The sequence below is a fragment of the Pelmatolapia mariae genome, linkage group LG14, assembly GCF_036321145.2.
Source record: "Pelmatolapia mariae isolate MD_Pm_ZW linkage group LG14, Pm_UMD_F_2, whole genome shotgun sequence".
Classification (NCBI taxonomy): Eukaryota; Metazoa; Chordata; class Actinopteri; order Cichliformes; family Cichlidae; genus Pelmatolapia; species Pelmatolapia mariae.
In genome coordinates, this window is record NC_086239.1 from 33,947,498 (window position 1) to 33,960,000 (window position 12,503).

Here is a 12,503-nt window from a genome sequence, read left to right on the forward strand (position 1 = left end):
AGGAGGAACGGTGAATGTCAAACAAGTGCATTTATTGGGATTTGCTGATTTTCTTTCACTTTAATATATACATTTAATACAAGGATGTGACCTGGGGAAAAGAAAAGCCCTGAATATTTTTTGTAGTAATAAATCCATTTGCTGCAGCCTTTGAACTTTATTGACTCACACGATTTGTTCAGTGTCCGCTTATTATCCCTACGAGTGACACAAAGCAAGACAAACCTGAGCAGAGCCTGTCGCACGACAGCCTCATCGTTCGGAGCGATCCACGTGAAATGCCTCCATATAAATCAATAATTGACGTAACTCAGCTGTAACAACAAAGTGTGATTTGTTTTTCTTCTATTAAAATGAAAGTACAGTGGAGACAGACGGTAGTTCAGGATTGTCAGTGTACAGCTGAATCACAGCGCATCGACAATGAGAGAGCTGACAAGGGCAAGACACGGAGATACCAGAGGTTTGTCTACTAAAATCTGTTAAAAGTGATCTATTATCAGCTTTGAAACAACACTGGGATTGCAGCAAACATAGTATTTTATATGTACTTGAGCTGTGTGCTCTATAAAACTATTTATCTAAATAGAAAATGTCAGCTTTCACCTTAGTCATTTCTTTATATTTACTTGGATACCCCCCCATTTACTATGTAGTTAAGGGCTCAGAGCTTTTTCCAGTCAATCCAGTCAATTTTGCAACAATGTTGGTCCAATTGAAGGAAACAAAGTTTGCAGCAGGAAACCAACAAGCTCACCATGCAGGGTTTTCTTATGACCAAACCTGGGATGTTATTGACACATGCATCACAATTTTTCCAACTTTTCTTGGCCCATTTAATAAAAGCATTTGTGTGTTTTTGAACAGAAGTTTTGAGTAGACTTTTTTTTTTTTTAAGTCAGTCATACTGCAAGAAGCAAGCTCCTGAAGATGTCAGTTCTATTTCTGGTGGAGAAAATAGCAGAATCTATATTTAAGGAGCATGGTGTGAACAGCCTGGCTGCTTCTAATAATGGAATAGCTGATAAAAGGATCATCCTCAGAGTTTCTTCTATATTTTTGGCACTTTTTCCAGCTCTTTCCTCTGCTGTATATGTTATGATTTCTTAACCCTGTGTATATATAGAGGATAACATTTAATGTCTATATCTTGAGTCCATTTTCTACCTCCGAGTTTTGCATTTAATTTTAAAAGTCGTGAACGTATTTTCTTATACCAGCAACTACACTCTGTGCGTTAGTTATTTAGTGTTTTGTGTATTTCAACATGAAGATAATGATTCAGCTTGGTATAAACAAAGCAGAGGCAGTCCTTTCTGTCAGTAAACAGTGACTGAAGCAGTGTGAAACCAGGATGAGCTTATCGATGTTCACGTGCAGCATTTCCCTCGGGGTGCCTCCCATCAGCAAGGAACTCTGGGCTCTCCAAAGGACTATTGCTTCTGGCTCATCGTATGTTTTAAAACATCATCGCCAGCTTTCACCCCTCAAGTGACAGTGCTGGCTCAGGCCCTCCCACAGTGAAGTCCATCGGGATTTATCTGCTGCCACGTCCTTGCTGTGACCTCTCATAAATCTGCAGACTCCATCTAATCGTATACTGCCCTCCACTTAGCTCCTCCCAGGCAGACAATGACACATATCCCCACTGCTTCTTATTATTCATCCATTGTTTGTAATGCTGATATCTACAGTGCTGTGGAAAGATGTGAATTTCTGTTTTTCTTCTTTCTTTTTTTTTTTTACTTCAGTAATGCTTCACATATGATGACAACTACAGCACAGATTTAACAGAAGGTAACTTAAGTCTTCAAATCACTAAACAAGTAACAGACTGCTTTTTCAATGATTTTTCTTCATGTGCTCAGAACATCCTTTGAGCTGATTTTTCTTTTTATAATCCCAAAGCGATTATAAACGACACACCAGCTCCCAGCTTCTGTTTTCAGTGTCCCACCTCGCAGCTTTTCAGCTTGGTGTAGATGAAACGTGACTTCAGACAAGGCGACAGACAAACACTGTGATTATTTGACATTTAACGGTGATATGTTGGCATGTGTTGATCTTCATGAAATATGTGAGAGGTCAGTCTTTTGTATGCATGTCCGTTTGAAAGAGTTGCTTTTATGGTGGTTTTGCGGACAGGTAAGAAATCAACGCAGCGATGGCACAGATGTACGTTATGATTCCAAACACGATGGAGAGCACCGAGAGCCAGAGAGCCTGGCGAGACGCTGCGTTGGCCCCCTGAAAATCCCCCTGAGCCGATGCCTTGTTGGTCTGAGTAAAAGAGGAGACGAGACACTGAGATAAAGATTAGAGTGAAAAAAATAGGAGAGAACAGCATTTATCATCATTTGTCAATGTCCTCCCTGGCCTACACTTTCCTCTTCCACTCATTCCAATCTCACGCTAAGCCCATATTATGTTCCATCTCCAAATCACACCCAGCGATTGCAGCTCATTCATCATTTTCTCCTCCTTCCTTCCTTCCTCTCTCCCTCTAGTCCTTGCCTTTGACTCTGACCCCTGTTTTAGGCAGCACTCAACAATATTGGAAATCTATCACCTTGAGGTTTCTTGTTATGACTCTAATTAAACCTTAACGAAGGCCATTGATCTGATCAAAAGGCCTTTGCAGCATGCTGCCAGTTAGCTTTGCAAAAGTGTTAATGGGATTTCTTTCTCCCCTGCACTGCTGGAAGGATGCCTTTATAAAAGAAGGGAGTCTAGAGATATTTGTGTAAGGGGTATTTTAATACTACCATTGGTAATTGTGGCTGATAAGTTCTTTTTTTCTATCAATTCTGACTTTTGGGTGACCAGTCATCTGACTTCTGAATAATCAGATTTAATAATTTTATCCTTTTTCTTCTGTGGTGAGAGGCCAGAGGTGTTGGCCAGATGAGCGCATGGATAGGACGAGTAGAAAGACAGCCTTGTACATTTACTTAAGAGCTTTAATAACACACAGTACTTTAAATATTTCCACATTATGCTATGTTCTACTTCTACTCTAATTCTCTGAACTTCAGACCAGATTTAGTAACTCTGATTCTGCAAAAACAATTGCATCATTATACATCAAGCATCACATCAATAACATCAATCAATAACAGCAAAATTAAAGTGATATGCACAACAATGAGTCCTTTTGATTTATTTTCTGTTTACATTTTGTATATGTTAATTAAATTGTCATTAAATATGTGGTGTGCAGATGCTGAACACTTAAAGGACAAAGTTGTGTATGAATAAATTGTGTATGTTTGCTTAGAACAGCTCATTTGTAGTTATATTAACTTTAAGTTTATTCATTTTTAAAGTGGTATCCTGTTAGATTTCTTCCCTATACATCTGGACTGGATATATGCATATTGAAAGGCAGGCATTATACATATAGTAGAAAGAGTGACTTTATTATTCAATAAATGTAGGCAAAACACAGTATCTGCCCCTTAGCATGTTGTTTAAACCAGTGAGCTCCAGCGAGCAGTTTTTATGCGCTGCAATGAAATATTTATGTAAATATTGATTTATAGACAAAACCCCAGTACAGGAATACTATTATTTCTTCTTCTTAGTTTTGTCATGGCTCTATGTATTGCTTGATGCAAAGGTTGTAAATATATCTTGTCACAATACTAACATATGCATGCCCATTAAATTAAGCAACACATAATGAAAAAGATACATAAGAACAGAGGTCAGTGGTTTTTTCAAGCTTATGTCTTCAAGAAATCAATGTGAAGAAATCTGAGTTATGATACCAACAGAGACCATATTATAGACAACTGTGATTCGGATGTGATCTAAGTGTTTTATCTAAAGTTCTCAGCTTTGTACTATTTCAGAAGTGTGATTCTGCAAACCCAGGTGTAATCTCCTTGTCACAGCTCTCCTCCATAAATCCTTCACTTGCACAACACTAAAGAACTGGACTCGTTGATCGTCCACACATACTGCAGAGGCTAAAAATTCACCCTCAGCTGTGAACGATAGAGCCAAGTTGTATCTTGTCTGCTCAGGACTGAGCGTGTGTGTGTGTGTGTGTTCGTATACCTTCTGTGAAAGATAGAAGGCAGCGATGCCCAGGGGCCAGAAGCAGCAGAGCATGGAGAAAAAGGCCAGACCCAGGTAGTCCTGAGGGATCATCAGAGGGAAGTTGTTCTCACTGTCTGTATCACTAAAATCATCGATGGATGAGTCCTGGGATTCAAACAGAGTGCGTTTAGGTTGAGTTCAGGATAGAAAGCGATAACATACATTATAAAGAAATACTTTTAGGGAGATTTGTTTTTGTTTGGGCACATTTTCAGATATTTGTCTGTGAGATTTCTGCCTTCACAACAATGCAGTAGGTATTACATTAATTTCATTTTCCAGCAACTGAAAATTACACTGAAACTTTTCAAATGTAAGGTACTGTGCAAGGACAGTGTGTCAAGTGAATAAAAAAACATTTTGACTCAAAGAAGTTTGTTTCAAAATCTCAATAAATTTTGTGGGTTAAGATAAAAACTGAGACTCTGTTTCTAGAGAGGAATATATATTTCTGAAGATCCATTTCATGGATCAGTACTGCTGCAGCCCTGTCAACTTCCTTCAGTTTATTTCATCAAGGTGCCAGTGCACAGGTGCATAAGTAAAAAGCAACCTTGCTTTTTTGTCATTTCTGTAATCTACCTCTTTGTGTCCAGCTAACAAAGATACCTCTTGTTGTCTTAAACATACAAAGATCATCTACTCCAACATTAAGTGAAACATGCTGTTTCTCTTATATTCAAGTCATCCACAACAGCTAAAAACTTTGCTAGTGTCTGAAAGATAATGTGATTGAATGGGGTTAGTTTGGATATGCACTAGCTCTGCTGACCGCGGGGCACTTTATGACTCATGCATCTTTTTTGAAACAGCTGCATATTGAGTCTGACTTGCTCTCTCACAATGACCCTGTCATACCACTTTGGTTATTTTACTTTGTGTAAGAAATAGTTGTACAATTCCAAAAAAGGCTTTTGTTATATTTTAGTAACTGTTCTGTAAACCAGCAGCAAACATAGACATAAAGTGTCTAAACAAGATAATTAATTTAAAGATTGGATCACAGGGCTATTTCTATTATGCCTGTTCTATTGGTCAAAAAAACAAAATCTTTCTATAGTTGGGAAGTATTTTTATAGACATAAAATCCTTTTTGTGTTGATGAGAAGCAGGGAAATCAATTTAAGCAAAAGTCAGTTATAGCCTGTGCTCACATGTAAAATCAATCAGGATGGGACACTTATTTGTCTATAATGTTGATCATGGAGCAATGAGTGAGTTTCATGTGTCAGTTTAAGTTCTTTTATAAAAAATCTGAAGTGAAGCAAAGTAGAAGATGTTGTCTTGTGCAAATTTGAGGTCACTGCAAGGTTTTATTCCCACAGGCCCAGGACTCTGCATCACTGCACTACTGCCAGCATTCAGAATGAGCTTAAAAAAATATTTTACACAAGCTCTCCTTTTGTCCTTGGGGAACAAACTCTTACCTAAACTTTGTGGCGGCCAGCTGCTGTCGATTTTAACGGTGTGTAGTGCTACTGTGTATTTGTGTTTTTACTTGCGTTCTTAATCAAAGTAATAATCATTAAACATCCCTTAGCCTTTTAGTTCTAGTTATTTAGAAAGCTTTTACTTGACCTTGATGTGAGACTAAACAGTACAAACACTAACATTATTTATTGGTGACATTTAGAGTATGTATTATTTTGTTGACTGCTGTTGGCATCTCGTAGCTAATTTATATTTTACTTCATGATGGGCTTTGCTCAGTGGTCTATGAAATAGAACTGGCATCCTCTATCAGCACTATGGTGTCATTACCTGTTATGCAGCAGGAGAGCAGCTTTATGTAATCTGGCTTTTTGACAGTAAGCATTCAATTGCTGCTTTGCTCACATGTCTATTTTAAGTTCCTCTTTGGTTTCCAGAACCTGCACTGACAGTATGAGGCTCCATTGCTTTTTCTGGAGCTCTTTTCAGGAATGAAGAGGATCTGGTTGAGGTGAGGATGAGAATGATTTGATAAAACTAATATGGGCATCTACATGCAAACTTTCAGGTTTGTTACTTTTGAAACTTAACAGACAAACAAAGGACTAATTGAGAAACTAATACTTAATTTCAGACCTATCTAAATATTCCAGAATCCTCTGTTTGAACAATAGCAGGAAAATCTGTTGACCTGCTTTTATTTTTTGTACGGTTGCACAAGCTCTGTTGTCAGTACAAAAGAAGAAAGAGAAGACATTTTTAAGTGTCTTACATCCAGTGATGGGAATAACGGCGTTACAAGTAATGGCGTTACTTTTTCAGTAACGAGTAATCTAACTAGTTACCATTTATATCGTTACAACGCCGTTACCGTTACTAACAAGAAAATGCGGTCCGGTCGCGTTACTATCTTTCAACAAACAGGCGGTTGAAGCTGTCTTTAGCTTACCGCATTTTATATCAGTTCCACGGAAGTAGCTGTAAGTAATCTGGGCGCTACAGCTTTAAGCAGCAGCTTTAAGCAGCTGTTTGACTGAAGAAGAATAAAGTAGTCGTGCTAAGCCAATCACATGACCACTTCAAGATGACAAAGCAACAAGGTGATATATACCAGTTTTTAAATTGTGTTGATAGGCCACGTAAAACCAGAGTCATGATAAACAAGATATACGCAGCGTTTTTTCCTCAATCGTTTCGTCACGTTTACTGTCTAAGGACAGCGCCAGCAAGCACTCTCTGCTTATGACAAAGAAAAAAACAAAAACAAAACAAAAAACTGCCCTTTCGTGTTGGTGGAAAAATGCACCATGCCGACCAATCAAAAATGATATGGCAACATGACATTTGGTTGTTTAGGGAGAGGGGGAAGTTTTAGGAGTGAGGGCGAGAGAGAGAGAGAGAGAGAGAGAGAGAGAGAGTTTTGAGATGTGAGAGATTTGTGACATTTAGCGTGTTTGGAGTGTGTAGTTAATGTGTTGTCTTGTGTAGTTAGTGTGTAGTGTTGTGGATAGTTTTGTGTTGTGTGTCAGAACAATGAGGCGACTGCTGTCTCCAGGTAGAAAACAGGAGCAGTGATACACCTGCTGCTGTCAGACCTGCAGGTATCAGGCTGTGATGTTCTCCTTTATAGTGGACAGAAATATTTGGAGTGGCACAAATAATTTGTGTGGCATCTTATTGAATGCAGAACAGCTGATTGTTCTGTAAATAGTTTGAAATGGTTATAAAAAAAGGTAAAAGGTAAATGGATGCAAATAACTTTGTTGTTTGCAAAACTTGTGTGTATGATTTTAAAATTGACAATTTATATTTGCATTTAAAGTTATGAAATATGATTCAATAAACATGTTTGTGGTTGTTACAGTAAAAAATATCACTTTTTCTACTCGGATTTTATGTTTTTTGTCTGATTTTAGAGCAATTGTGTTAATACAGTATGTCAAAATGAAAAGATAACTGTAAATTCAGACACGTGAGGTTGTGCTGAAAAGGATGATACTAAACAAGGCAAAGTAAATAGTTTTTAAAGGTGAAATCTAGAGGTAAAATCAAAAGTGGTTAAAATGGCCATTTATACCCTGGACACCAAAGGGTTAAACATTTTTTTTTAAGTAACGCAATAGTTACTTTTCAAGTAATTAATTACTTATAGAATCTTGTAACTCAGTTACTAACTCAGTTACTTTTTTGAAGAAGTAACTAGTAACTATAATTAATTACTTTTTCAAAGTAACTTGCCCAACACTGCTTACATCAGAATCAGGGAGCAGGTCATCCTCATCGTCCATGCTGTAGGATGCACTGTGGAAGTCTTGCGTCTCAGCCAGCAGCTTCCTCTCCAGTGTTGAACCTGGCCGAATGTCCACAAACGTGGTCTCCAAGTAGTCTTTGTTGAGCAGGGCATCTGTATGGCCCCAAATGGGGGCTGCTGGGTAAAAGGACTCCAGTGTGCGTGGTAAGGAGCAAGGATCCAGTAGTTGCTGTTGCTGAAGCTCAGGGGGATGTCCACAATAGCCCCTCCATGTTAATGGAGGGTAGGCCCTGTCCTCCTCACACTTAACCAAGATTCCCTTGAACAGTCCACCTGGAGCCTGTCCAGTTCCAGGTCCCAGCCCCGGCCCTGGTCCCCAGTTGTTATTGGCACTTTCTCCCAGAAGAGGGTGCTCCAGCTCGTCTAGATTCTCCATCCTTTCCTTTTTAATACCAGCCACCCAATAGGTGACTACATCAACAACCAAATGCAATCTACAAATCGGTCTGCAGAGCTTCTCCCTGAAGAGAGTCCAATGGGCTTACGGTATGCAAAGGCAGCTGCTTTGCTGGCTTTAGTATTTCAGTGATAATCCATCTTTAATCCTATTCTTTAATTTTTCTCTTGTTATAGGGCTTGGCCCTGGGGCCAACAAAGCATGCCAGATTTATGTCAGAGTGAAACAAGCAGTGGTAGCTTTGTCCTGTGAAATGTTCAGCTGGAGTGACGTTGGATAATTCAAAAATGTCCTCTCTTCACATGTCACAAACAATTCTTTAAGGACTTGATGGTTCAGGCTTTGGCCTGTGTCTTCCATTTCACATGACCGTGTCAGTTCGTATTTGCTAATGGTAGCTACTTTTGCTTTCACGCACTATGAAAATCTCAAATCTGACGATGAAAGATCTCGATTAGTCCTAGACAGTTTAATAAAAACAACGTGCAATGGAAATTCAGTGTGATTGAAAAACTCTTTCAATAAAATATGAAGCACTAATCTAAGCACACTGACTTGGCAATGGCGTAAAAGCTTCAGATGTCAATCTTTCCTCAGTTACACAATGAAAGAGGGCAATTAGTTAGGAGTTGACAAGAATAACTTAAGTCTTTCCAGCTGTCATTACATACAGCAAAGTGTTTGTTCCTCTGCAAGAGTGTGAAAAAAGTGGACTCAAACTGCTTTCAAAAAGAAGTAGTGCCCCTTCAGATGACTAAACTGTCACACAGTGGGGCGTTCTGAAGCATGAATATACACAACCTCCGGCAGCAGTCAAACTAGTGGAGCAACAAACGGATTGGGGCCATATTTGAGGGCAGTTAATCTGTAAAAGCAATGAGGCTCCAAAAATAGAATCCTATGGCGCACATCCGCAGGTCAACGGGCCTGTGAACATGCCTGTTCCTTTGTTGTTGCTGCAGGAAGCGATAATGAAGAAATAAAAGTCCTCTAGTGTTGATTTATTGCTGCGGGTTGGCTACTTGGTATGGCAGCTCTCCACTGGGACATGCAATTTTAATGCTTAGCATCCACCTTAAGAGGGTTTCATTCAGGATAGATGAGGACGAGGAATCTCTCTATCCAGATCGCCAGTGAGGACGTTGATGTCTGTTAAGAGAAGAACAAGGTCACACAAAATATTTATACTCTCCACTTTTAGTCATATTTAGTTTGCGAGGGTTGTGAGCTCAAGCTACTTAAACTCCTGATTCACATGCACGCAGATAACTTCATACAGAAAAAAAGCTGCACTCTTATTATATATCAATCGATTTACTTAATAAGCTCCCAGTAGAGCAGAGGATTAGCATGATTTGAAAGGTTTCCTATGAAAATGAACCTTTCCCTTATGCACTTAGTGAAAAAAAAGAGGAGTCTTTCTGGTGGTTACATAGGGATTTTTTATATTGTGTATATATCCGTATTTTTATGAATTGTAGCAGGTATGGCTGAGGAAATGTTGTCTTTCTTATAGGATTTTTACTCTTACATGAACCAGAGTTTTATACCAGTTTCAGCCATATATAAAATCTCAGTCCAAAAAGCTAAAAATTCCTTATGGTTAAATTGTGAGTAAAATAGCGAGGAGTGAAAGTACTTCTTTTCTGCTCCATTCTGCCCCATTGTGGAGCCTGAGCTGGTAACTTTCCAGTACTTTTCCAAAGATTTAGTCAATATTATAAATATATAAACATCAGTTAGACAGTTTCAACTGTTGTTGATGGAGGGGCACAGCTGTTTTCACTGTATTTATGTATTTTGATACAGCTACACAATGTAAAAACTGTGAATTCACCAACATGTAGCAGTGTGGATAATGATGTAACAAAGCCTATGCGCTTGTTCAGGTAGACAACTCAAGCTGTGTTGCGTCATTCACACACAACATGTCCCAATATGTTGGTCTATTTAAACTGCAAACTTTCCAGTATTCCTCTTTAACATGTCGTTGCATGCTTTTGAAATCTCCACCATCTCAACATCTATTTCCAGAGAAATGATTGTTTATTACTCCCCATTTTCTATCTGTGTCTTACATTCAGTTGCTATTACTGGGCAGAGCCACCTTTGCCTTCAGAACTGTCTTAAATCTTCTTGGCATAAAGTCACAAGGTGCTGGAAATATTTTTATTTTTTATTTTTTTTGGAAATAATATCAGAGATTTTAGTCAGTATTGAGATGATAACATCAAACAGTTGCTGATGCAGATCTGTAAGCTGCACGTCCATGAAGGGAATCTCCCTTTTTACCACATGCCAAACGTGCTCTATCGCAATGAGATCTGATAACTGGAGCCCCCAGGGAAGAGGCCATTTGAGTTCAGTGAGGTTATTGTCATGTTCAAGAAACCAGTGAGTTGGTTTGAGATGATGATATTTTGTGCTATGGGACTTTATCCTACTGGAAGCAGCCAGCAGAAGATGGGTACGCATATGTAGGCATAAAGGGATGGACATGGTCAGCAACAACTCAGGTAGGTTGTGCCATTAAAACAACGTTCAGTTGGTACTATGGGCACAAAATGGTCAAAGAAAATGTATCCCACACCATTACACCATCACCACCAGCTTGAAGCCATCTGGCCATTCTCCTCTGACCCCTGGCATAAACAAGGTATTGTCACCCTGAGAACTGCTGCTCACTGGGCATTCTTTTGGATCATTATCTGTAAACTGAGGAAGTTGTATGGGAAAATCACATTAGATTAGCAGTTTTGGAAACAATCAGACCAGCCGTCTGAAACCAGCAACCATGCCACATTCATGTCACTTGTTCTGATTCTCAGTTTGAACTTTGGCAATAACACTTGAACTCTTGAAAGTGATTACATGCTTAAATGCACTGAGCTGCTTCCATGTGACAGGCTGATTATATATTTGCATTAGCAAGCAGTTAATCAGGTTTAAATAACATATAATAACATATATTTTAAGTTACTGCTGACTATATTTTGTGGGAAATCACAAGCTCAGAGCTGTCACATTCCTTGGCTGAAAGTAAGCTTGTTTTTCTCCAAGAGAAATTGGATTAAATAGAAGCAATTCGGAAATTTTTCAACTGTTCACACATTTTAGCAACATTGGAGATCTTTATCCAATGGACTGCAATGCATGATCTGATATCCCTACATCATCATCAGTTAATATGTAATATGTAAACTGTTAGTTTAGTTGTCTGAAATGAAGAAATTAAGCTCATGTAAAACTGACTTTGCATTTTCTAAAGTAAGAATATCTCAAATTAATCAATCATAATTGAATGGTCAAGATTTGCTACTGTCAGGTGACAAGCAGGAAGCGATGAAAAAAAAAAGTATTTTTATTGTGCGTTAAGAGTCTTTTCATTCCCGGCAGAATAACAAAGTGTCATTTCAACAAACAACATAATATCTCATCAGTAAGTATTCATTCTGCACGGTATAGTACTTCACAGGCTCGAGATCATTTCTGTGACTCACTGCACGCTTCACCGCACCACACAGGGGGAAAAAAATGGATTAATTGGGTGTCTTTGGGCTGGCGTATGCTGAGGGCTCCATTTTCTGCTTGCCTTATGGAGGCTGAGTGATTGTTCAACAGAGTGACGTCAGCAAAAGCTCTGTGCAAACTGCCTTCCTCTCCTAACACATACGCACACATCTGGACATATGGTGCATTTTGCAAACACGCTCATGTAACACTAATATTTGTAGCACTTCACCAGCCTCCCCTCTCCCTTCTGCCCCCTCCCAATTGCTGCAGCTTCATTCCAGGAGAGATGCACTCAGCTTTATTACACCCTCTCCCTCCCTCCTCCACCTCTGCCCATCCACCATAAAAAGACTTCTGTCAGCTGTATTATAAGCCTGCCTCCTTGTCTGATTCTGCAACGCTCATAAAACATCCAGTCAGGTAGAAGGAAGGTTGCAAGGACGCTGCTGTATATCACCGGCACCACTTTTACAAGAGATCCTCTTCTCTCTCTCCCTATCTCTGTCCTTTTAGTCTGGTGTTTTGTCATACACATATACAAGCACGCATCTTCTCAGCTCCCTCCATATCCCTCTTCCTTTTCTTTGATCTGACTCTGTTCCATTTTTATAATCCAGCCAATACTTTTGGCAAAGCCACTGTACTAAACTTAAAACTTGTCTCTTTGAGTAGCATTTCCACTTACTACATGAAAAGACAGCTTGTTCTTAAGACATCGAAATATGCAACTAAAGTGAAATATTGCCT

At 39.0% G+C, this 12,503-nt stretch overlaps 1 protein-coding gene across 1 annotated transcript in view; it reads right to left on the bottom strand.

The window, feature by feature from the left end:
* Nucleotides 1-13: 13 nt before the first annotated feature.
* Nucleotides 14-12,503, bottom strand: part of tmem91 (transmembrane protein 91) — a 16,377-nt gene continuing 3,887 nt past the window's right edge. Inside the window, exons 2-4 of the mRNA XM_063492360.1 lie at nucleotides 7,788-9,392; nucleotides 4,063-4,209; nucleotides 14-2,280 (exon numbers count right to left, since the gene is read on the bottom strand). Of these exons, the coding sequence (XP_063348430.1) occupies nucleotides 2,125-2,280; nucleotides 4,063-4,209; nucleotides 7,788-8,222 (738 nt within the window). The 5' untranslated portion in view covers nucleotides 8,223-9,392 and the 3' untranslated portion in view covers nucleotides 14-2,124. The remainder of the gene's footprint in view (nucleotides 2,281-4,062; nucleotides 4,210-7,787; nucleotides 9,393-12,503) is intronic.